The sequence below is a fragment of the Pholcus phalangioides genome, unplaced genomic scaffold (assembly GCF_987345545.1).
Source record: "Pholcus phalangioides strain wild (caught in Gottingen) unplaced genomic scaffold, Ppha-v1.0 ptg000015l_1, whole genome shotgun sequence".
NCBI classification, from domain to species: Eukaryota; Metazoa; Arthropoda; class Arachnida; order Araneae; family Pholcidae; genus Pholcus; species Pholcus phalangioides.
Genome location: NW_028301608.1, coordinates 53272309 through 53295984, shown reverse-complemented (window position 1 = coordinate 53295984; position 23676 = coordinate 53272309). Strand labels below are relative to the sequence as shown.

At 33.0% G+C, this 23676-nt stretch overlaps 1 protein-coding gene across 3 annotated transcripts; it reads left to right on the top strand.

Annotated features, from left to right (window-relative positions):
- The first annotated feature begins 293 nt into the window (after positions 1-293).
- On the top strand, positions 294-14347 carry LOC149076210 (sodium/hydrogen exchanger 9B2-like). 3 transcript variants are annotated; one of them, XM_089243770.1, is made up of 12 exons: positions 294-486; positions 1901-2009; positions 2872-3090; positions 4222-4309; positions 5524-5706; positions 6328-6503; positions 7052-7158; positions 8650-8808; positions 8921-9026; positions 9422-9558; positions 11330-11407; positions 13546-14347. In XM_089243770.1, exons 2-12 carry the CDS (start codon positions 1934-1936, stop codon positions 13750-13752), a joined length of 1536 nt encoding a protein of 511 aa, XP_089099896.1. In that variant the 5' UTR covers positions 294-486; positions 1901-1933; the 3' UTR covers positions 13753-14347. The 3 variants fall into 3 exon arrangements, with proteins under 3 accessions (XP_089099896.1, XP_089099897.1, XP_089099898.1); XM_089243771.1 differs by having other exon boundaries at positions 300-371; XM_089243772.1 differs by having other exon boundaries at positions 301-342.
- Positions 14348-23676: the final 9329 nt, after the last annotated feature.

The window sequence follows — 23676 nt, the reverse complement described above, 5'->3', positions numbered from 1 at the left end:
CAATCAATCATAAACATTAACGTGAATAAAATTTCTGGTAAGGACGATAATGGAGAAAAAACAATTAAGCGGAAAAAAAACAAAAATTATAAGAACATGATCATATTATTTATATTTTAATTCCGTTTAATTGGTGAAACTAATACTTTTTTCTTGATTTATTATAGAAATTGTATGAATTATAAATGAAAGTTGGACTTCCATGAAACTATCGAGCAGGGTTCGACCCTATAGCCAAATAATTTGTATAATTTATTTGACTTTTGTTGAGGTCGCAACCAATGGCAATCGACCTTTTGAACTTTCCCCGCCGCAAGTGTTTCATATTTGTAAACAAGAGAGGTGAGAGCTATATATTCTAGAAACCTTGGGTGAGAGTCATTGTACTTGTTATTTTGCACACATATCTTTATTACTATGATACGTTGAAAGTACTACACCGTGTGTGTGCTTACTCTGTGTTTGTTATAACTTGGCATTTTCCATGTAAGTATACAGATATTTTATTTGCTGCACAAATACAAACATATAATTCACAAATACCAACATACAATACACATTAAACAAATGTGATACATAAACATATAATGCATAATAATAATGCACAAATGCAAACAAAACACTAACCAATATATATAATACACAAATACACACACTCAAATATAATTTAAACAATCATGGTGTCCCCCAAGGGACTGAAAAGTCCTTCCTGCTGGCCTAAAGGAATTAGTTTATTGAATATTGTTTTAGCATCATCTATTATATTTATAGAGATGTGTGTATTTTTGCTCAATTAAGCACAATAAATTAATAAGAAATTACACAATAAATTGTAAATGACCTAATAAATGGGAGATGATGCACAATGAATGAAATGACAGTAAATGACAAATACCAAGCAAATTTTGTTTCTGGAGTTCCGCCAAGCAACAAATCCAACAACATACCTGGTGTCAGCACTGGTTTCAAAGTCACAGAAGGTTACCAATTGATCGAAACGTCTTTCAAACATAAGATTTAATTAAAAATCCAAGGGAACTTTACCAATGTCTTATCAGCTTCACGAAATTGTCGGCCGAGCACAAATCTCGGGACAACTGTTTGACTTGTTTGGAATTGTTTCCATAATCAGTATATATATATATATATATATATATATATATTATATATAGTAGCCAAGTGAAATCGACGAACAACCTCCACAACTGCTGAACTTTACATCCCTGGTTGCCGTATCACTTGGTAAGACAATATCTGTCAGTATTGTGCACCGATAACTCCTTATGAAGGGACTGTATGCCTGAGTATCACGTGTTTGTATATCACTAACAATCCAATCCAAAGGCAAAATTAAAGTCGTTAAGTTATATAAAACTGTCATGTGCTTAACTTTTGGAAGCCAATGTATTTGTGACTGCTATGATAGTGTGTTTGAGAAAAGTACAGCATCAAGTCAAAGAGTTTACGTACTCTGAGATAGGGTTTGATTCCCATCTGTAGAGTTTTATGACTGTGAAGTTTTCCATTAGGAGGTTTGATCCTGGGGAAGAACATAGATAACAAGTTCTTTTCCATAACCAACCTGCGGTGACCACAGTTAGATGGTGCCTTCATTTCCAACTCAACTCGAGGGGTGGTAAATTGTTGTATGGCGATAGGGCCAGAGTTGGTGTGCAGTGAGGTAGTATTGTATTTGTGATCCACAAACCATCTGATCCAGAGGAGCAAGATTAAAGTGGTGTCATTATGTTACGTAATATGTCACATGCTTAACTTTTGGAAACCAGTGTACTTGTAAAATGTTCATAGTTATTTCTTCATTCTTTGTTTTCTATTTAACATAGTTATATATATTATATCACTTCTACTATCATGTGATTCTTTTGTATGTGAATATTAGTTCAAGTTCTAACATTTTGAAAGACCCCATAACATGGAAATTGCTGTTATCGAAGTTACGCATGAAGAAGTGATCCAGCCTACAGTTGAAGTAGATGAACCTGTGGGAAGTAAGTGAAAGTTTTCATAGGCCTAGACAGTGAAAACCGTGTATATTGATATTGTCTGTGACTACAAACCTGCCTATAACAATATTTTCTTTGGTGCGAGTAGAATTCCTATTTAATAGAAAATAGCACAAATGCTCAAACTGTATACAACAATAAATTGTCTATAACAATATTTTTTCTAGGTTCCTACAATATCGTTATAGGCAGGTTTTACTGTACATGAGTGAAATCTATATAATAGTTGAACCTTGTTATATTTCAGTGGTAAGGGGGGGGGGGCGAATTATATTGTGTGACAAATTTAAAGGGATGGCAAATTTTAGGGAAGAACTAAAATACTGTTAAAAAATACAAAGTTGTAAAAAACTCAAACAATATATTTTTTTTGGGTTCTGCCAATTATACATTATGCTATTACAGTTTGGGGGGTGAACATACACCAGTCATACACTAATTTGTTATTGATTCTCAGAGGAATATTCATGAGGTGTATGTGCAGTCCAGTTGTATTTGTTATTTGCTCGTGCCATTAAAAAATCATTAACAATTACACATAGTCTGGATTGAATTTGGGTAACCATGAATAGAAAAAAACAAGCAATAACATTTTTCCTCTTCTACACATTACAGTGAAAGGTAGAGAAGCCAGAATCAGGTCATTCTCAAATTATATCGTGTTTGGAAAGCCTATGGTTAAGGATATATCTTCACCATGTGATTTCAATAAGTTCTTCCTTTATTTGTTATTGTCTACTTTATTTTTCATAGAAAATGATATATTTATTTAATGAACAAAATGGATTCAATCTCAAACAATAATTTTTTCATTAACTCCTTATTTTTTTCCCCTTATCATTTGCAGGATGTGAAGCATTTTGTAAGAAACTTATTCCATCCGGATCCTGTGTAAAACATATATTGACAGAGATTGCTACACTGCTCTTACTATTCGGCACATTGTGGGGTTTACTTGAAAACTATGCATTACCAGGGAGCGAAGTATTTGCCCTTCTTTTGCTGGTTGTGTGTTGCCATATAGGAGGAGAACTAGTGGGCTTGATAAAGTTGCCCCCGTTATTGGGTAATATATTTTTTCACAAATTATTTGATCATGACATAAAAATTTTAATCACGACATTACCCTAAAAAATGGAATTTTTTTTTTCTCCAGCGTGTGACCATTAGTTTTAGATTAACCCTTTCTGGCTTGGTGTCCCCATGATGGGCCTGTTTTATATATTTGTTACTTAAAAATATCAAAAGAATTAAACAAACATTCAAGAAAAGTAATTGAGTCGATTAGAATTTAAAGCTTTACATTTACTTCATGAATAGGACATGTGCGTTGTGAAAAAAAAAGAATTACTTGACTCCTTGGTTACATAATCACAATATATATATAAGAAGAACAAAAGATTACAACGATACCCATCTTTTCTATGTGTCTTTCACTACTTCATTACAATTCACACACACACACCACAAGCATGGAAATCGAAGTCCTGCTCAAGTATTAATTTGCTACATCTTAACACCTCGACATACTCATCAAAATTCGCCACAAGAGAAGCGCAACTCACAAGATAGTGCTCCTGGAGCAGGACTTTGAGCCAATCAGCATGTTGGATGAGATCTACGTCACAGAAAGTTTCCAGGATCTTAGACCACCCGACCCCTTCAAAGTGAAAGTGAACCTCGTCCATCTAAGGAATGTCCAAGTGCCATGTGGGCAAACTTCCGTTCTCACGATCCGTGAGATAATTCCCCTTCACAGCCGAGAGAAAAAAAGAAAAATAACACCTACACTTTATGTACAATATAGCCATCTAAAACAATAATATAATTTACATAACAGGCCTATCTGTTTACATTGTTTTCTATGGGTTTTAGAAACATGTCTGCCCTTCAAAGAATTAAAAAACTTCTTGTTTCTGTTTTTATAAAAAAAAGTTTCAGATGAAAATTCCTTAAAATTTTCTATTTTGAAAGTATTGTCAAAGGATGAGGAAAATCTGTTTGTGAAGACCAAGGCTTGAAAAATTGAAAAAAAAAAAACAAAAACCATTCCGATAGTGGCTAGCACCTTGTAAGTTAAAAGTAGAGTAGTTATTATCATTGATGAAGTGCATAAAATGTTTAAAAAAAAACAGAATTTTTGTTCCATTTTATATAAAATTTTTAACAAAATAGATAATTTTTTCCAATTTGTTAGGTATGCTGATTGTTGGTTTTCTTTACCGTAACCTGCCTTTCATACCATTTTATCAAAATATATCTGTGAAGTGGGCATCGGCACTGAGGTGAGTACCAATTTCAAAAGATTTAGTATTGACCTCAATTGAATAAATATTTTTATTGCATAATTAAAATGAAATGAGAGGGGTTTTTTTGTTACTACACTAAGAATCAAAGTTTCCAAGAAAAAAAATTTAAGTTATTTTCTCTTTGGTACTATCTACAGATACACAGAAAACATTGATGGTGGTAGACTGTTCATGAATTGTCACAAATTTCATTGTATGGGGCCCATGTGGCTTGAAGCTACATCTTCTTTCACCTGAGTTTGTTACTATTGAAAAACAGACATTTTTAAGTTTTTGGTGACTGTTTGAAGTGAAAGTTTTTCACTTTTTACACATCAGAGCATGACATTAAAAGAAAATTTAAGTGCCAGACAAATTTTTTAGGAGCTAAGCATAGTTTTTTCCAATAAAAACAGCCCAAAATAATGGGTTTTTTTTACTCTCCAAGACTTTATGAACCCCCCCCCCCCCTATTTTCATGTTGGAAGACACATCATTGTAAAATCAGAAAATTTTGTCTTTCTTGCACTCTGATTTAGCAATAAAATATAGAAAATGTTAGGTGCCAATATCAACTTTATAGTTTGCAATGGCAGCCTGGCATCTAGGATTTGTCATGCCCTGACATATGTTGTCATGTTTATTGTAGCTTTTCTCTCAAACCGAATACAACACAGGCCTATCACCATCTATGGTTGATTTCCTACCTAGTGAGTTGTGCCGGAAGTGTAACTGTGTGTGTACCTAACAGTCTGAGTGTGTATGTAGTGTTGTTTGATTTTTCAGTGCTGCTATCTATATTTCAGAAAAGAAGTGAGTGATGTGTTGTGATACGTTTATTGTATCTATATGATAAAATACTGACTTAGAAAGTAAAAAAAAAAACTAACACGGTTTGTACATAATCTTGAGCAGATTTATCATAAAACATGCTAATACTTATTTTTATTAAGATATATGAAAACTATGAACTCAAGATTTTTAGTCCTTATGATTAATTTGATCACTGAATAATATCGATCCACTTATGAAATACTCATTTTAAATAATCATGTATGTGTGTCCATTTAAACTTCATAAAGACAAGTCTTATATATTTTTTTTCATGTAAGTAAAACATTTGATCGAAATTACTATGTTTTGCAATATAATATTCCCATTTCGTAGAATGATTATTTTTTCTTGTCTTACATGATTTCTCTCTCTTACAGGAATGGAGCCTTAGTTATTATACTTCTTAGGGCTGGCATGAGTCTTGATCCACATGTTTTGAAACGTATGAGTATGGTTTGTACAAGACTTGCTTTCTTACCTTGTTCCACAGAAGCTATCACTGCGGGATTGTCATCACATTTCCTCCTTGGCATGCCATGGGCTTTGTCATTCGCATTGGGGTATGTTTTATTAATTCAGATTTTCCTCTATTTTTATTAAATAATTCTTTGGCATTCAAGATGCCAATATATCAGCTTATCCTGTTTGATCTTGAGAATGAAAGGGTTAAGTAATTTAAAAATCAATCTAATGTACTTTTATAAGTAGCGTCTGGTTTAAATTTTATGATTTTAAAAATATTTCTTCTTTGGTTTTCTTGACTTTTTATACAAATACAAATACAATGCCACAACAGGCAAAATGCCCAACGAGGTGGCTGAGAAAAAGATGCCCATAAAAATATGGATGTCATATATTTCAAAAATGCAGCAACCCAATTAAAAATGCAATTAACAAAAATTATAAACAATATATACACATTTATATCAGGTTATATCAGGTTGCACATAATTTATTCAGGTTTAATGTTGAATAACTAGCATGGTTCAAGATTATAGTTGATTAGACTATTTATTATCCTGCTGGTCACTTCCTAGATGAAATTAATTTAAACAGTTGATACTAATTTTATTTTTGTTTTGTTTAGGTTTATTAGCAGTAATAGATAAAACATTTATTATAAATAATATAGTGTTTCATTTATTCTTTTGAAAAATATTCAAGGAAAAATATTTTTTCAGGTTTGTGCTTGCTGCAGTTTCACCTGCAGTTGTTATACCGAGCATGTTGCTTCTTGAAGAGCAAGGTTTGGGCCAAGATAAAGGCATGTCAACATTGATTATAGCGTCAACATCAGTGGAGAATGTTTATGCTATCACTGCTTTTGGTGTGGCTGTTGGAATAGCTTTCGCTAAAGGTAAATCTATTTGTAGGCTACATATTTGGCTGCATATTGAAACTATAAAATGCTTTGTGTAAAATGACTTTTTCATTTTCATTTATAGAAAATGTGTTTTTAAAATGCTCTTGGTATTATTGAAGGTATGAATTTGGTCTGTTTGTCAGAAGAATAACGAAGCTCATCAGTTTTATCCTTCCCTCTCCTTACAAAATTTGCATCTGATTAAAATTGTTGAAAAACCATTAAATTTCCAACACAATCTATTCTTTAAAAGAATTTTGTTAAGAATCAAAAGAAAAATTCAGTGAAAACTGGTTGGACAATACTTCCATGCTTTTTTTTTCTTATAAGAAAATTTCAAATCTAATTTGTGATGCTAGTGTGCTTTACCTAATTTTTATTATAAAAAATTATTGAACAACCTCTTTCATGTCTTTGAAGTCTTTTTCTGGAATTTATTTAGTTTTTGCTTTTCTGACTATATTTTTAAAATTAATGTTTCGCTGTATAGTTTATATATCTTTTTTTGTAATTAAGCTAAAAATATTCAAATGAATTTCCAGGTAATTTGGCTTGGACGATCGTAAAAGGTCCTCTTGAAGTGGTTGTGGGATTAGCTTATGGTGGAGTTATTGGAGTGTTGTGTTGGTATTTCCCAAGCAAAACGGAGGTGAGGAACTCTTGGAACAAGAGAAATCTTACACGAATGAATTTCATAAATTGAATTGAGCTTGCTGCAAAAAAGGCGGTGGTTCAAATTTCATAGAATTATTGAACAGCTAAAAAGCTGTTAAAATTTCAGGTTCTTTCAACTTTTTTTTGTTTACCTATACAGGTGTTAATATTTTGATCGATTGCCATCTTATGTAACTTTGATGATTTTTTATATTTGAATACTTATTGAATAAAAGATGTTTCAGAGGTACCCGTGTCCATAAGGGCAATGGTCGATATCATTGTAAGGCGACATGGTATGGATGCCTCCTGGCTCTAAAGTTATCATGATTAATATATTACTGATACCGCAGTTTAAAAATTTTTGGACTAACAAATGAAGATTATTTGTGATTTTTCTGCATCAGCTAATGAATACAGATTCAGCTAACAAACATTTTCCTTGACTTCATCAACATAAAATACCCCTGTCATGAGGTGAATTTTGGTGCCAATCATCATCAGAATTACTTTCACTCTAGTCTAATTAACATTTGTCCAGTTCTCTTTCTGAAAATTTTTTAACCATTTCTTCTAAAATGAAAGATTCGGCTGATAGAAAATGCATTGGAAAAAAAGAGCCTATATTTTCATAGCATGCATTCTTTGTTCAAAACTCTTAGCATCATTCTTGGAGCTTATATTTTCCATCTGCATGTACAGTGTCAGACACAAAAATGTGTTGACCAAATCACAAATTGGATGGGGTAACCTGTAAACTCAACTGGGATTGAACCCAGTAGAACTGGGTGTACAAACTCATTAACAACAGCTTTAGTAGACTGAAACTGGCATTGGTTGTATACTGTAAATTCTTGTTTATCGAATTTTAAAGCTGTTCATTTCAGACTTCTGTCAGTTTTTGCCTTTTTATAGTGCTCCTTGATGTTTTAATATAAAACTTATCTTTAAATTTTGGGTGGTGCCTGGAACAAATTAAATGATTTTCCATAGGAAGCTATGGGAAATCACATTTTGACTAATGAATATTTCAGCTAACAAATATAATTCTGGAATAAATTACCTTTGTTAGCTGTGGTATCACTGTACTATAAAGCTTTTGATGTTACCAGTTTAAATATTTTAAATTCATAAGCTAATTGTTATCATAAAATGTGTAGATAAATTATTTACAGCAATAAGGTGTGTGCACTGAGTTTCCTTCATAAATCATGTAAATTTTCAAATAATGCATTACAAATTTGAGACAGATATTTCATTAATTCTTCTGTTTTTTCTGGCATATATGAATCGCTTTGAATAAGGGCTACTTCTTCAGAGAATGCTTTTTTCATGGAAAAACTCCATGTCTTGTTGCATGCAGTTGCTAAACCTCTAAGTCGTTCTGTTATTTAAAATTTTACAAGTACACAAAACATCTTTTATGAACCACAGTATGTGTGTGTGTATTGTTTTTTAGCAAAATTATTATCAATTTTTTTGGTAGGAGAGGAAGGTTTTTTATCGTGCTGTGATCTTGACATTTGGTGGTCTTTCAGCTACATTTGTAAGTCAAAATTTGGGTTTCTCTGCAGCAGGTGCTTTGGCATGCTTAGGAATAGCATTTATTGCAGCTCTGAAATGGCGGTTAGAGGATGATAAAAATGTATGTCTTTTTTTTTTCAAAGTTTGGAACTTTTTAAAACGTAAATGTCAAATTTGTTTTGACTTTGTTATTATCACCTATTGAATTTAATACAGTTAATATATTTTTTAAGATCCCTATTGTGAAAATTGAAGGAGGTCTTTGGAGTATCCTACAGGTTTTTTTATTTGGACTTATTGGAGCAGAAGTATCCATCCATGATCTTCAGAGAGATATTGGTATTCTATGTTTATGACATATGTAAATTTGTATTGAATAAATGTTCAGGATATACAGTAAAACCTTGATAAGTTGTCACCTCATGTTATCGAAAAATTATGACGGCTTAAGCGGAGTGACGACTTATTGAGGTGACGACGTAACAAGGTTTTACTGCATTTTTCAAAATGCCTAAACAATGGATAGATAATAATTTTTAATGTTTCTGAAGGAGGAACAAAAATTGTTATTAACTTATATACACAGAAAAAACTAATTCATGAAATGCTCAAAATTTAATGAGTTTTTAGAATATTAAGAGTTGAAAGAGATTCTGATTTCTATTGTCAAAACTTTTTTGTCAGATATTACACTGATATTTTTGTATTTTATTATAAGTTTTCTTCAAATTTAGGTTTGGGTTTGGCTATACTTTTCATTGGATTAGCATTCAGAATGGTCATGGCATATGTTAGTGTCTTGCTATCTGGTCTCAATACTAAAGAACAGATTTTTGTCTCATTTGCCTGGCTGCCAAAGGCAACAGTACAGGTGTGGTAAAATATTTATTTCTATATTAAATTACCACAATGTCCAGTGAATAAGCTGCACTAAAAAAAGACTGGTAAAAAATATTTCGTAAAACATAGTGTACAGAGCTTGTAGTTTTCATTCCAGAACTTAAGAAAACCTTACCTTAAGTTAAAATCTTGTCAATTTTCTTTTGAACAGCAGCTCCATTCCCAATTTCCTGTACTCGCTCAGACATTTAAAAAATTTTCATACAATTATGTATTTTTTTTATGCAAGTTTAAGGTAAAAAAATATTTACATCACAGAGATGAGCAAAAAAGCAAAAGGATACATCTATAGCATGAGATATGTGTGATGTACATTGCTACTTGGGCTCAAAGATGTTCTCTCAAACTTTTCCCCCGACAGTACTAAACTGTATATGCTCCTTGTATATATATATGTATGAGGCGTATTACATGCAGGAACATATTGCATTGAACCATGTGCATGACCTAATGTATTTATGTTGTCCTAGTTATGCTTGTATCGTGTTGTAATGGTACTGCCATCTGTCTTCCTTTGAAGTTCACATGGTTTTAAAATAACTTTTAAAACCTGAAACAAAGTATCTTTTTCTTCTGCAATCATTCTTCTATTAAAAAAATTTATTACCCTTCCATATTAACTGCCTGTATTATACTTGCTTTTCCTCCCCCGCCCCCACACTGGTCTATTCTAGCTCCTCTTTCGGGAAAATACAGGCCGCTTCCCAAAATATACCATTTTTAGGTAAATACTAGAATAATTAATAACAATGATAATAACATCCTGACTGAAAACTCATCCATGCTAAAAAAATTGAGAATGAGAAATGTTTGTGTAGAGATGGCAAAAATTATTATTAAATGAAGCATCTCTGAATTTTAGCCATAAAAGCTAAAATCAACAAGTTTGTTTTTGTTTCTTCATAATTTAATGTGAACACTTTATTTTAATGTCATAAAAATCATTGATCATGCATAACAGTATAATCATGTTTTTGAAAAGTTCCATCCGTACATTTAATGACAGCTTTCTAATTTCATGGATATAGCACAACCAATGTAGTTATCTGTCTTCTTATCTGTTAGCTTCATGGAGAGAGGAAAAGGGATGTTGTGAATTCTATATTTCAATTTGTGAAAAAGTTTAGGTGCCAGCCCAATTTTTTAGGAGCCAAGAATGTTTTCTGAAAAAAATTGTCCAAAATAATATTTTTCTACCTTTTATGGAATCGTTGACCCCTTTACCAAGTCGAGAGACGTGCTAATATAACTTCCGAAAATCTTGTGTGTTCTTCAGACTTCTACTCAATAATCACACACATAGAAAATTTAGGCACCGATTTAAATTTTTTAGTCACCATGGCAACTTAGTGCCTAGGATTTGTCTCTCAGGCCTATTCTATTTAATTTACAAGATTAGACTGCCATTTCTGAAGATAATCTGACTGCGTCCTTCAGACACCTTTTTTGAGGTTTTCCCTGTAATGCTGGTTTCAAATAAAAATGTAGACTTTATTATTAATTTTCAATAATTAAAAAAAAAGGATTCTGGCATGTACTATCAAATAAATGTCGAAGCTGCTGATATTCAATTGATGAGAGACAGCATAATTCATGATAGCATCAAGCAATGAATTGCATTTGCCAGTTCATATTAAGAAGCAGTAGACCTATAGCTGCTAGTATATACATATTTGAATTTTTTTAATGGAGAAGGTATTTTATTATTCAGAGTTATTTGATTAGTGTTTTATTATTTATAGGCTGCTATTGGATCAGTGGCATTAGATTTGGCAAGAGCTCAGAAATATAGTCCAGAATTCATTATGTTTGGCAAACAGGTAACACTTGAGTCTAATTTATTTGTGCAATTTTCCAGTTCACAGTATAATAAATCTTGCCTCCTAACTATGGGATATAAATTTTTTATAAGATACCACCTCAGATGCTTTGTTTTTTGGCATTGACAAGATATCTTGCCTCCTTAAAAGCCTCTTATATTAAAAAATAAAAAAGTGTAATATTTTGCAACGCTTATTTCCCAGTAGAATACTTTTCTATCCATCGTACCTTTCACTTACTGAGAACAAAAGAGATTTCTTCATGATAAAAGATGGTGCACTTTCAACAGTGTTTTGTAATTTCTACCAGGAAAATTCTAATGCAGACCTGTGAAATGTATTGTACTGGTTAAAAGGCTGATTTATCCATGTTCCATTGCTTTCTATCTTGAGAAAGACATGAAAAAAAAATTTATTATAAAACATTGACATTCTATGATTCTTAGCCTTTCTGCCACGGTACTTACATTTTTAAAAACACAAATTTGGAGTCTAGCAGTGCTTGCTCTGATGTGTTGGTATATTAGTTTTTGTTGAAATAATTTTGAAGCATGATAGGAAGATTGACTGTTGTATATTAGCTGCATGGTGTATTGAAGGGTTAATAATGCCGGATATATATATGGGTTTATTTTTTTATATCAAGTTTCTGATGTAAAATTTCAAGTACACTGCTGGCCACCGTAAATGCAACACCCTGAAGGAAGCATGCAAATAATATGAAATTTACAACATGCATTAGCGGAGGTGAGATATGCAAATGATTAGAATTTCAGCGCAGACGCACATCACGCGCGCCTGTGGCGCCACTTCAAAGCTCTATTTAAGGCTTGGAGATTTCGACGATTTGAAGTACGGCAATTGTGTTTTTCTTGTGGTTTTTTCAAAAAAACGATCAATTATGCCTCGTAGAGAACAGCGATCATCTTTTGATCAAGTATCCGAGTTCGACAGAGGAACGATAGTGGCCTACCGAGATTGTGGATTATCTTTCAGGGAAATCGGTAGTCGTGTTGGACGAAACCAAACAACTGCAATGCGGATATGTGATCGTTGGATGCAGGAGGGTACGACGGACCGACGTGTTCGATCGCATCCACCTCAGTGCACCACTTCACGTGATGACAGGCGTATTGTGCGTATGGCAGTGACGGATTGCTCAGCCACATCACGAACCATAGCACAGCACATTCAGTCTGTACCGCATCATCCAGTGTCTGCGCGTACCATTCGACGCCGTTTACAACAGAGTGGTCTGTCCGCAAGACGTCCATTGCTTCGTCTACCCTTGACGCAGAACCACAGACGTCTCCGCCGCCAATGGCGCGATGAAAGAAGGATGTGGACGGCACAATGGAATGAAATTGTGTTTACTGACGAGTCACGCTTCTGTCTGCAACACCACGATGGTCGGATTCGAGTCTGGAGACACCGTGGAGAGAGGATGCTGAACAGCTGCGTTATGCACCGCCACACTGGTCCTGCACCGGGTATTATGGTATGGGGCGGTATTGGATATCACTCTCGCACTCCTCTAGTACGCATTGCCGGTACTTTAAAAAGCCAGCGCTACATCTCAGAGGTGTTGGAGCCAGTTGTCCTTCCTTACCTTCAGGGCTTGCCCACAGCCATATTTCAACAGTATAATGCGCGACCACCCGTGGCACGCATTGTCCAAAGGTTCTTCGTCAATCGCCAGATTGAATTGCTTCCCTGGCCAGCTCGCTCTCCGGATCTTTCACCGATAGAAAACATGTGGTCCATGGTTGCTCAACGATTGACCCAGATTACATCCCCAGCTGCCACACCAGATCAACTTTGGCAACGCGTGGAAGCTGCTTGGTCTGCTGTACCCCAAGAACACATCCAAAGTCTCTTTGAATCAATGCCGAGGTCTGTGGCAGCGGTGATCTCCAACAATGGCGGCTACTCTGGCTACTGATTTTGGCAGGAACCACACTTCACAGAAGTCTATAAATTTAATCATTTGATGCTTGGTCAACATGTTATCTACAAAATAAATATTGTTGCGATATCTCTTGTCTTTCTTGGTGTTGCAATTTGGGTGGCCAGCAGTGTAATTACATATTCAGATTCATTCCGAAATATGTGTGTTATTTTTTAATCATTTCTTGCAGATATTGACAATCGCTGTCCTGTCCATATTGTTTACAGCTCCCCTTGGAGCAATAGCTATTGCAATCCTGGGGCCAGTATGTTTGCACAAAAGTGAGTCATCAGAAACCACATTATTAGAAAAAGCTAAAAGTCCACAAGCCAGTTATGGCTCATGTGATGTAACTGAAGAAATACACACTGCAACAACAAGTGATGCGCCACACTAATGAATCATTCGATTCAGAATAATTGATTCCACGAATTGATTGTTATTATTTGTTATGAACTTGATTTTTATTTATATTTTTTATAGGCATTTATAGTTTGTTATTTATGAAATGTGGTATTTGAATGATGGGAATTGCATTTGAATTTTTTCCATCTTCCAGATTTTTATATATCCTGCTATATCATATATCTTAATAAGATTTATCTTATATCAGTTATTTGTTATTTTCTCGTTCATTTACTTATCAAAAACATGATTTTAAAATATAAAAATATATTCACTAGCTGTGATAATACTTAAATATTTATGTAAATTATAATACTTTTGCTTAACCCTTTGAGAGCATTTGAGATATCTCGCCTCTTCAAAATCCTCCTATTTTAGCATTGGCAAGCCCAGATATTCTGTAAAGTTAATTTCCCAATTGAACACTTTTCCCTATGCCCCTTGGTTTGCATCTGCTGAAAATCAGGGGAAAACTTACTTCATTAAAAAAGATGTGGCATTTTGAAGAGGGTTTAGTGATTTCTACTGTGCTTCTTAAAGGGTTAATAATTTAATTTTTTTCACACGTTTTTAATTTCAGTGGTTTATAAAATCATATCAAATTCAGGGTATTGGAAATAAAATTCAAGGTAAAAGCTATTCAACTTTGCTCAGCAAGATTTTATGTGTGAAAATAGTTAACATTAAAATCAAGGTGAACTGTATAGTTTACCCTTAATTAATCATTTTAGCTAATTAAAAATCCACTCTAACTTATTCAATTACTGTACTGATGCATTGTATCAATTAAAAATATGCTAACGGTGCAAATTTACATCCGTATTTGTATAAAAATATTTCAGTATGTTTTATGAGGGTGAACCATAAAGGGTTAAAAAAACATGTCCAGAAAGTTATAAGCATTATCGAATAACATTCAGGTATGAACCGATTAAATTGCATCTAAATTATTCAAAATTGGTTTTGAGCATTTAGCAAGCATTTTGGAGGGGGAATGTTTGTGAAAAGAATAATATGGATAATCGCATGGAAATTCAATTTTTTTATGGAATGTTTGGGCAATGAATGCTATACTTATTCTGAACAATTTTTTTCCTTCTAATCGTGGTACTTATATAAAAAAACAACAGTATCAATATTTAAAATTATTTGATGTATGCTACATCTTTGCATCTGAATAGAATCGCAACGTGGGTATAGCAATCATATACATGAGTATAAATTTATTATTCTCTTAAAAAGGGGTATAGAAGTGTGTGTTTTACCAATTTCACAGATTTTAATACGGGAACACAAATTAGAAGCCAAATTTCCTCTATATTTTTTCCAAATTAAAATTCAAAATATATCATACACAAAACATTATTTCAATTGTGTCTATGTAAGATAATATCCACAGAGTACTTAAATTAGTATTTTATTGTTATTTATTTTATTATTATAATTATTTGATTTATTTATCAATTTTTTAGGTATTTGCTGATAGTTAATAATCATGCAACTTTTCCCATCATTTATCTACCAAATTGCTTTGATAGTGATGCAATATCTTTTAGAATCTAGTCTTCCTTTTTAAGTTTTGTGTTCATATACATATCAAGTGTGTTAGTGCAATCATGTGGGACCAAAAACATGTGTATCTGAAAATGTTTTTTGAAATCTAGTTTGTTGAATAATTTAGTCTTTGTTAATCAAATACTTACAAGTAGATTTTAATAATGAATTTTAATGATGATTAATTGATACTAATTGAAATTTGATAATCTATGTGTGCTACTTTTTTAAAACATCATACATGTTTATATTATTTGTTTTGCATTTTCACCAGTTGTTTGCCATATTTTTCAATATTTAAATGAATTGCTTATTTTGCACTGCCATGTATTGAGTGTCCATCTCTCTAAATCAGAAATTTACTTACTGCAGTTATGTTCAAAAGCTAAATAGTTCAGGACCACACATTCAATAGTCATATTCAACAACATGTACCCTAAACATTACTTATGTTTTTGAAAATCTCATATACATATCAACAAAAGTATAGGGTAATTCAAAATTAATGGTAAAAAAATTGAAACATTCCTGTGACTGTTGTAATTAATTTATTTCACACATAAACATAATGTGAAAAAAAGTCAATGCTCCATATTTGAATTGGTAACACTGAAAAGCTGTCATCTTCTATATGTTCACTATAAGCTCTGTTATTCCTGATGAATTATTTTGCATGAGAAAAACAAAAGCTTACTATGTGCAAGAGTACATAAAAACTTCAATGGCTTTTGAATTTTTTTATTATTTGGTAATATGTGAAAGAGGTCACTCCAACAGAACTTACAACAGTTAAAGTAGTAGATAGGTGATGCAATCAACTCAATTCCTCATGTATTCTGGTACGCTAGTGAACATTTAAGAGATGGCAGCTTTTCAGTATTGCCAAAATAAAACTTGGAGCATTAACCATTTTGATATGTGTGCAGTAAATTAATTACATTCAATATTCTTTTGTATTAATTTTGAATCACCTTGTATATGAATCCTCATAAGCATTTATTTTTTTCATAATGTCCGTATAGTTTGAATGTATATCCGAGTATTTCATGTTGCTAGCAACTCATTTGAAAACTTTTACATTATACCGTATATCTGTATATACATGCATGGTGTAGTCAAAGTATGAACCTGAAACCTTTGCTTTCAAAGGTTAATAATTGTTTTATTCATACACAAATTTCTCTTTGACCAGCTATTCAAAACCCAACATATTTTTATGAGGTTCTGATTGTACACAGGGCCTTCTTCAATGTTTTCTGGACCAAACAATGCACTAGAGCAGTGGTTCTCAACCGGTGCTCTGCGGAGCCCTTGGGGCTCCTTGTGTACTTCCCAGGGATTCCGCGGTCACTCAAGGATAATAAAATAAATCAATAAATTTGATAAACAAGCAAAAAAAAAAAAAAAAAAAAGGCCTAAAGGGTACTGCGATATAAATAATATACAAAAAAAGGGCTCCCCCTGAGTTAAACAGGGCTCCACCATAGAAATTATACACTGAAAAGGGCTCCACGAGTCAGAAAAGGTTGAGAACCACTGCACTAGAGCTTCCTTCAAGTCTGACAATAATTGTGTGATTGCCATGCCAAGACATCAGAGGTCCCTGGGGGTGAGCCTTTGTGTTAAGATGGCCCTGATTGAGAGTTCCATTTGTCCTTGTCCATGAAGACTAGATTGATAAATTTAAAAAGACGTTATTTGTGGCCATGTCAATTTCACTATTGTAATGGAAGGCAAAAAACTAGCCTGCATCCCTTTGAATAATTAATATTACATAGAATCAATAATTTGTATCATCATGGAACCTTTTCTAGCCTGTTTCCTTAGGTAAGAACCACTGAACATGTCATCTTATTAATAGATGGAATCTATGAACATTTGGTAGTTTATAATGTATTCTAAGCGTGTTGAATATGTTTGTTTACAAAAACTTAGTTCAGATTTTCCATGGTAATTTGGTAATAATAGTGTTAAGTTTCAACTGGTTTGCACTGCTTCAATAGAACAGATACTTAACCTTTTTGTTGAGTTTGACCAACAGTTATTAAAAGGACACGTAATCAGAGTACTCTGATGGTGGTCGAGTGGTTATAGTGACGGACTCGCGATGCGAGGATCCGGGTTCGAACCCCACAGTGGTGGTTGGCTGAAGTTGGTTTTCTGTGGTTCCCAACTTCAAGGCGTAAATGCGAGCCGATCTCCCCGTTAAAAAAGTCTCGCCACAGAGAGCAAAAGTCCTACAACGATAAATCATTCAATCATAACACTTCACTCATAGTTAGAAAAACTGGTGGCAGATGGCAGCACTACACATAACAAGCATTACAGAGAAACAAAAACCTTCACGTCAGGTTTCACTACACGTACACATGTACTGATTCGTTGGAAGTTCCGCGGGGGTGCATGTGTGGTGTAGCAGTAGTAGGTAGGGCCTCCAAAAAATGGCTCGGGGATCCATGATGTTCTTAAGTCAGCCACCTCGTTGGGCAATTTGTCTGTTGTGGCGTTGTATTTGTACTCTCTAAGGACAATCAATATGTTTACTGGTATAATTGATTAAACACCCAAACTTGTTGCTAAATTATAGTGATCTCTCCACGGATAAAGTGTGTATCAGAAAAGTTTTACACTATCACCATTACAAAATTTCATATTTCTCTAATTAGGTATTATAGTGCAACTGTATGAAATTTGTAAGGCAAAAATATATATCACATACACCAAAGAAAATATTTGATACCTGTTTTTAAATACATAGGTCAAAGAAACCAAATTTTAAAGCTGGTCTTTTACAATACTTGTTTTAAAAAAAATCAAAGATATTTACTAAGTGTATTTATAGATAAGCTTATAAGGTAATCGTTTCAGATTATTTTTGATGATATTTATTTATATTATTTTTGATGTTATTTATATTATATGTGATTAAAAGCCTTACTATCATATTCGCGGTAATGTGGATGAATTTGAGAAAACTGCCGTAATTTTCCTTGTATAATCCATTGCTGTTGATTTCATTATTTTAAGGGGAAAAATATAATCTGCATATGAAAAATTAATCCTTCGAAAGTAATCTTAAGGAATGTAAGGGATTGTTGGTTACATTTTTTGTAGAAATTTTTTTTTTATGGTATTTCCAAATCTCAGTGCAGATTATTGGCATTTTTTTAAAGAAGGTCTGATGCTTTTCCAATGTATAATCTGTGGATTTTTTATGCACAGTGAAATATGGCAGTTGGATACATAAAGCTTTTCAGCTTTGATAAGATTAATGCAAATTTACCTGAATTGTGCCTTGTTTTATTTTTGGCCTTGCATTTGTGTGATATTACTTTCAATCATCAGTATTGTATGAATTTACAGTATTAACTTTTAATGGAATCAAAATAAATATATGTGATGTGTGCATGAAGTTCTCTCTAGTTTTTTTTTCAGCCTTTTTATGAATAAAAATATTCATGGCTTATACATAGTTTGGTAGTTTTTTGGGTATCAAATTTAATGTTCATGAATGCTTAATTTGAGATTATAAATGTCAAATAAAAGCTCCAGTCAACCATTGAGTAAAGTTTTTTTTATCTTGGATAAAATGCAGTTCTTACAGATCATGGAACCAGTATATATAACTGCAGTGGATAATAATAGGTGATGCTCTTTATGATGACCCCCATAGTTCCACAGAAAATGGATGTTATATTGGGAGGCCATTATGTATATTAAAAGTTTGAAAAAAAAGCTTTTTAATAAGATTACATTACTGAGGATAGCAAAATGAATAATACAGGTGGCAGAGAAGTCCTGGGCACATATTTGAAAAACAAATTAACCAATTGGCATAAAAAGCTACGGCTTACACATACACAAAAAAAATATATCATGGACTAGTTTTTTTGATAAATTAAAAAAGTTCAAATTTCGCTCAGGTGGCACTGTAAAACAAAAACCTTGACAGAACACATAAAATTAACACGGGTCACAATTAAATTTTTACATAAAATTGCCATATTTCAACATGAACATCCTTCCACCATTTTAGATGAAGTGCAAGCTAAAAAGAGCACTTGTATTGAAATGCGAGTTTTATGTAGAGCAAACTGTCATATTAGGTATGACGTCCATATTTTTCTCAGCCACCTCATTGGGCATTTTGTCTTTTGTGGCATTGTTTTTCCATATTTATGGCTCCACCTGCGAGGGAAATTTTAACTTTTTTAAATGTATAAAAAAAACCAATGATATTTCAGTGTAAACCACATCTTTTTATGTCAATCGGTTGATTTATTAAATATTTATTAGGCATCCTGTTATCTCTCACCATAAGATTATACAGAATTCTTTAATATCAAAGAATGATTTCCAACACTGAGCCAGAGCCGAGTTTGGACATTGCATTGGATATGCTGGTCATTACATTGTTTGATAAATAGTATGAGATATATATGAATTTAAACTTATCCTACCAATCGTTATAATGGAATGGTTGCTGACTATATCTTTATTACAACTAGTTGAGGTGTATTTTAACGTGCAAAATGTCAGCATCATCTTATTTCTTATACAACCCTTTTTCTCATTTATTTTAAAAATAGCCTATTCCGAGTAACTGCAGAAAATACAGAATTGATTTTTTATATGGCATCCTCTTAGTTATTAGATGCCATTATAATAGCAGCATTGAAAATCCAAGTGAAAAAAAAAAGTTAATATACAGTGAACCCTTGCTACAACGATACCCAATATAATGATAAATCTCTCAACAATAGTCAACAAGTCTTGTTTGGAAATTTCTATACACTATCATTTTCTTGCTGCTTATTGATGTAATGATAAAATCTCTTTATAAAAATATTTTTTCTTCATCTGAAGAGTCGTCATATCAAGGTTATTCTGTAGTTTAAAAATTCATAAAAATTGAAAGAAATGGAATTGGAATTGAATGCAGTTTTGGAAAAGTTATTTTGATGGAGGGGGATTTTTTTGGTACTGAAAGAAAATTTAGTTTAAATTATTATTGATAGGGGGTGCTGCATGAGAGCAAATCACATGAACTTTTTCATGAAACATCAGTCAGCGATTCGTGGCTGAGGTAAAAACAAATTCACAGATGTCAACATCACAATGAAAACCTTATGCAAGCATTGGAAATGGGAAAATTCAGAAATGATCTGTTAATCATACACCCTACATTTTATAGGCCTCTGATTTCCAGTGACTTGCTTTTGGGTAGCGCCCTCTATCAACAAAAATGTTTTTTCTTTGGTACCAAAAGAAATCCTCCTACATGAAAACCTTTTTACAGATTTCATTCAAATCCATAAATTCCTTCAATTGTTTATGAAGTTTTAAACTATTTACGAATTTATGGGACACCCTGTACAAAAGATTTAGAGAAATTACAGAATATTTCAAGTATATGTCGCAACCAATATAATTTAGGCAACAAAAAATTTCAATATTCATTTCAGTTTTAAATATTTTATTAATTAAAAAACCTATACAGAAGACTAAAAATGAAAGACTGAATGACATGGGGAATAAGAATTGATAAAATTTTGTAAACATAATATCGAAACTAAAAAAAAAAAATGAATACACAAGTTTTTTGGGGAAAAAAAAACTGAAGATAAGTGTTTATTTAAAAATCAGATGCACATCCATAGATGTATATTAATTCTAGAGCAAAGGTGGTCTGCATGTTGCACTCATGCCATTAAAGACATACCATAATAGTAATTATAATTTAGTTGCAGTAATTTTCCAAATGATGAAATTTATTTAAAAAAAATCAAGGAATTTTTGTGTATCCTTTTTTTTTCACTGGAAGGGAATTTTTTGTTGAGAAAAAGACTCATTTTCCTCTACCGATATATCACGCACACTCATCCAAAATTGAAGCATGAAAGATTTGGTGATGGAAAAAAAATTGGATTCATAAATCATAAAATAGTAGGAATTAGTATATGAGGAGCAAGGATTATGGAATAGATGGATAATATGGTTTTATAACAGGATTTATTCTGCCTTCAGGAATGGCCGCCAAGTGGAACAGTGCACAAACACACTTCTGGTGTTTGTGCTCGAAGTTTCCGAAATTCGAAAGAAATGTTTCACATTTTTAAATTTGATTTTAATTTTTTTTTTCTTCACATATGAAGAGATTATCATTTTTAATACAGGCTGTCTGGAAGTTCTAACAGTGATAAAAAATTTAGTAGCACATGTAATAATTTATTGGCTGGAGAGTGGCATGTGTACAAGATTTTTAGTCTTGATATCGGAATGGATTGGAAAAAAGTTGACCACCACTGTTCTATAGGCACAGTTCACTCATGCTTTACCAGTATTTCATATAAATGAGATAATGAACAATAGATAATGATCACAGCTTAAATAACATGGTCTCTAACAAAAGGTCATAAAAATTCAGCTACAGAAATCTCAAACAAAAGTGAATTTTTCCTTCATACACTCGCCATAACATCATAAATTACTTAATGTTACAAAAAAAAAGAATTTTGTCTCCATCTATAATGATTTTTCCTGTCTATGTTGGACGGAATAGCAGATTCCCAAATTTTTAAATCTAGGAATTTAAATCTAGAAAACTGGGACTACAGTGGATGACAATATTATAACATAACCCATAGAGTTAGCACAAAAATCAAGGAAAAGTCATTTAACTGAGAGTGCACTAGATTGTTGCAATATCATGAATTTTGAAATAGAAAAAAGGGCTGTTCGAGTATTACATACGTACCAATGGGAGAGGAGGTTCACATTCGCTTACTTTTGCAATTAATAACTTGCTCAAATCAGGGCCATCTTAAGAGCATCATGAGTGGATTTTTCTGACGTTCTACGTAATAAATTCTTAAAAAATTCAGCGACTAATTTTTCTCAGGCCCTTCTTCTCTTGAGGTGCTTGGGTGGGCCCATACGTTAAGACGGCACTGGCTCGCATGCTTGTGTATTCACAGAGATGCTCGTCTCAGCAGTGCAGTGAGCCAGACTTGTCAGGTATATTTTCCTAAGGAGGCTCCAATCAATGAGAAAAAAAAGAGAAAGCGGGGGGGGGGGGGCACATGGTTAATCAATCCTCCAGAAAAATCTTGGATGACTCGCTTTCAAAAATATTTTATGTTCACAGAAATTAATTTAAAAACAGCACAAGGAATTTTTCCCCCTTTAATGTTTCAATTTTTTTTCAGAGAAAGTGTTAATTAAAATTTTAAAATTTAATTTAATCTTTATTTCTTTGAGGGAACAGGGTTATTTACTTTTCTTGGGGGGGGGGGAGCTAAGCCCTCCTTGGTTCAGACCAGTACCAGTCTAAGCCCAGCTTACTTAGTTTTCTGACAAGGGAGGGAGGGGTGTCAGAGCTTTGCTTACTTTTGAAACACACTTTTTTTTACCCGCTTTAATTTACCAAAATTCTGTTTATGTAATACTTGAACAACTCCAAAACCCTGAATTGACTCTATGAAACTCGATAGAGATTCCTTAAGGCACACACAATTCACAAACATTTGGTGAAGCCAGTCAAAGAAAACATGCATGGATGGATATCCAACATGTGAAATAGAGAAAATCTTAAATAACAATACTCTATAATGATAATCGGCTATGTGAAGATATTACGTTGGTCCCAATACACTTTTCTTAGTGTTAATATGTTCCATCTATAATGATAACTTATTTATAACGACATGTTTTTCCAACCCCTTGAGTATCATTATATGGGCGCTTCACTGTGTTTCCAAAACTAAATGAAACAGTCCCATGTTCAAGTTTTGTCTTTGATCAATCTGAAAAAAATTCAGGAGACAGAGACTAACCATACACTGAATTACTTTCAGTTGTTTTGCTCTCTTTTCAAAAATTTTTATGCGAAAAATCATTTTCCTGATGTGAATTATATCAAAAGCTGTAAAGATGACTTTTAATAAAATAAACTGTCACAAAATATTTCAACATGCGAGCCAAGCAATGCACAAAACATCTGAAACTTGTGAGGGCCTTCAGACGATAGATTCATCAAAGGAGCTTGTGTAGCATCTCTGGGAAAGGGGGGGGGGGAGAACAGAAGAAAAAAAGGAAAGAAAAACCATGGCGAAAAAAATTCAGAGAATAAGTCTATTAGACACACCTTAAAAAAAAGATGGAATTTTTAAAAGGCCTGAAAATTAGCTAAAAAGCTGTTGAAAATGTTGAAGCTGATTCAAAGAAGAGATAAAGTCGCCTGTTTTTCTTTAATCAGTAACTTACATGGGTTGAGGACACTCAGAGCTTTCAGGACAACCTGGTATTTAGTTTGTGAAAGTAAAACACACCACACGAAGCTCTAACCTTCAAGTTCCAAGAC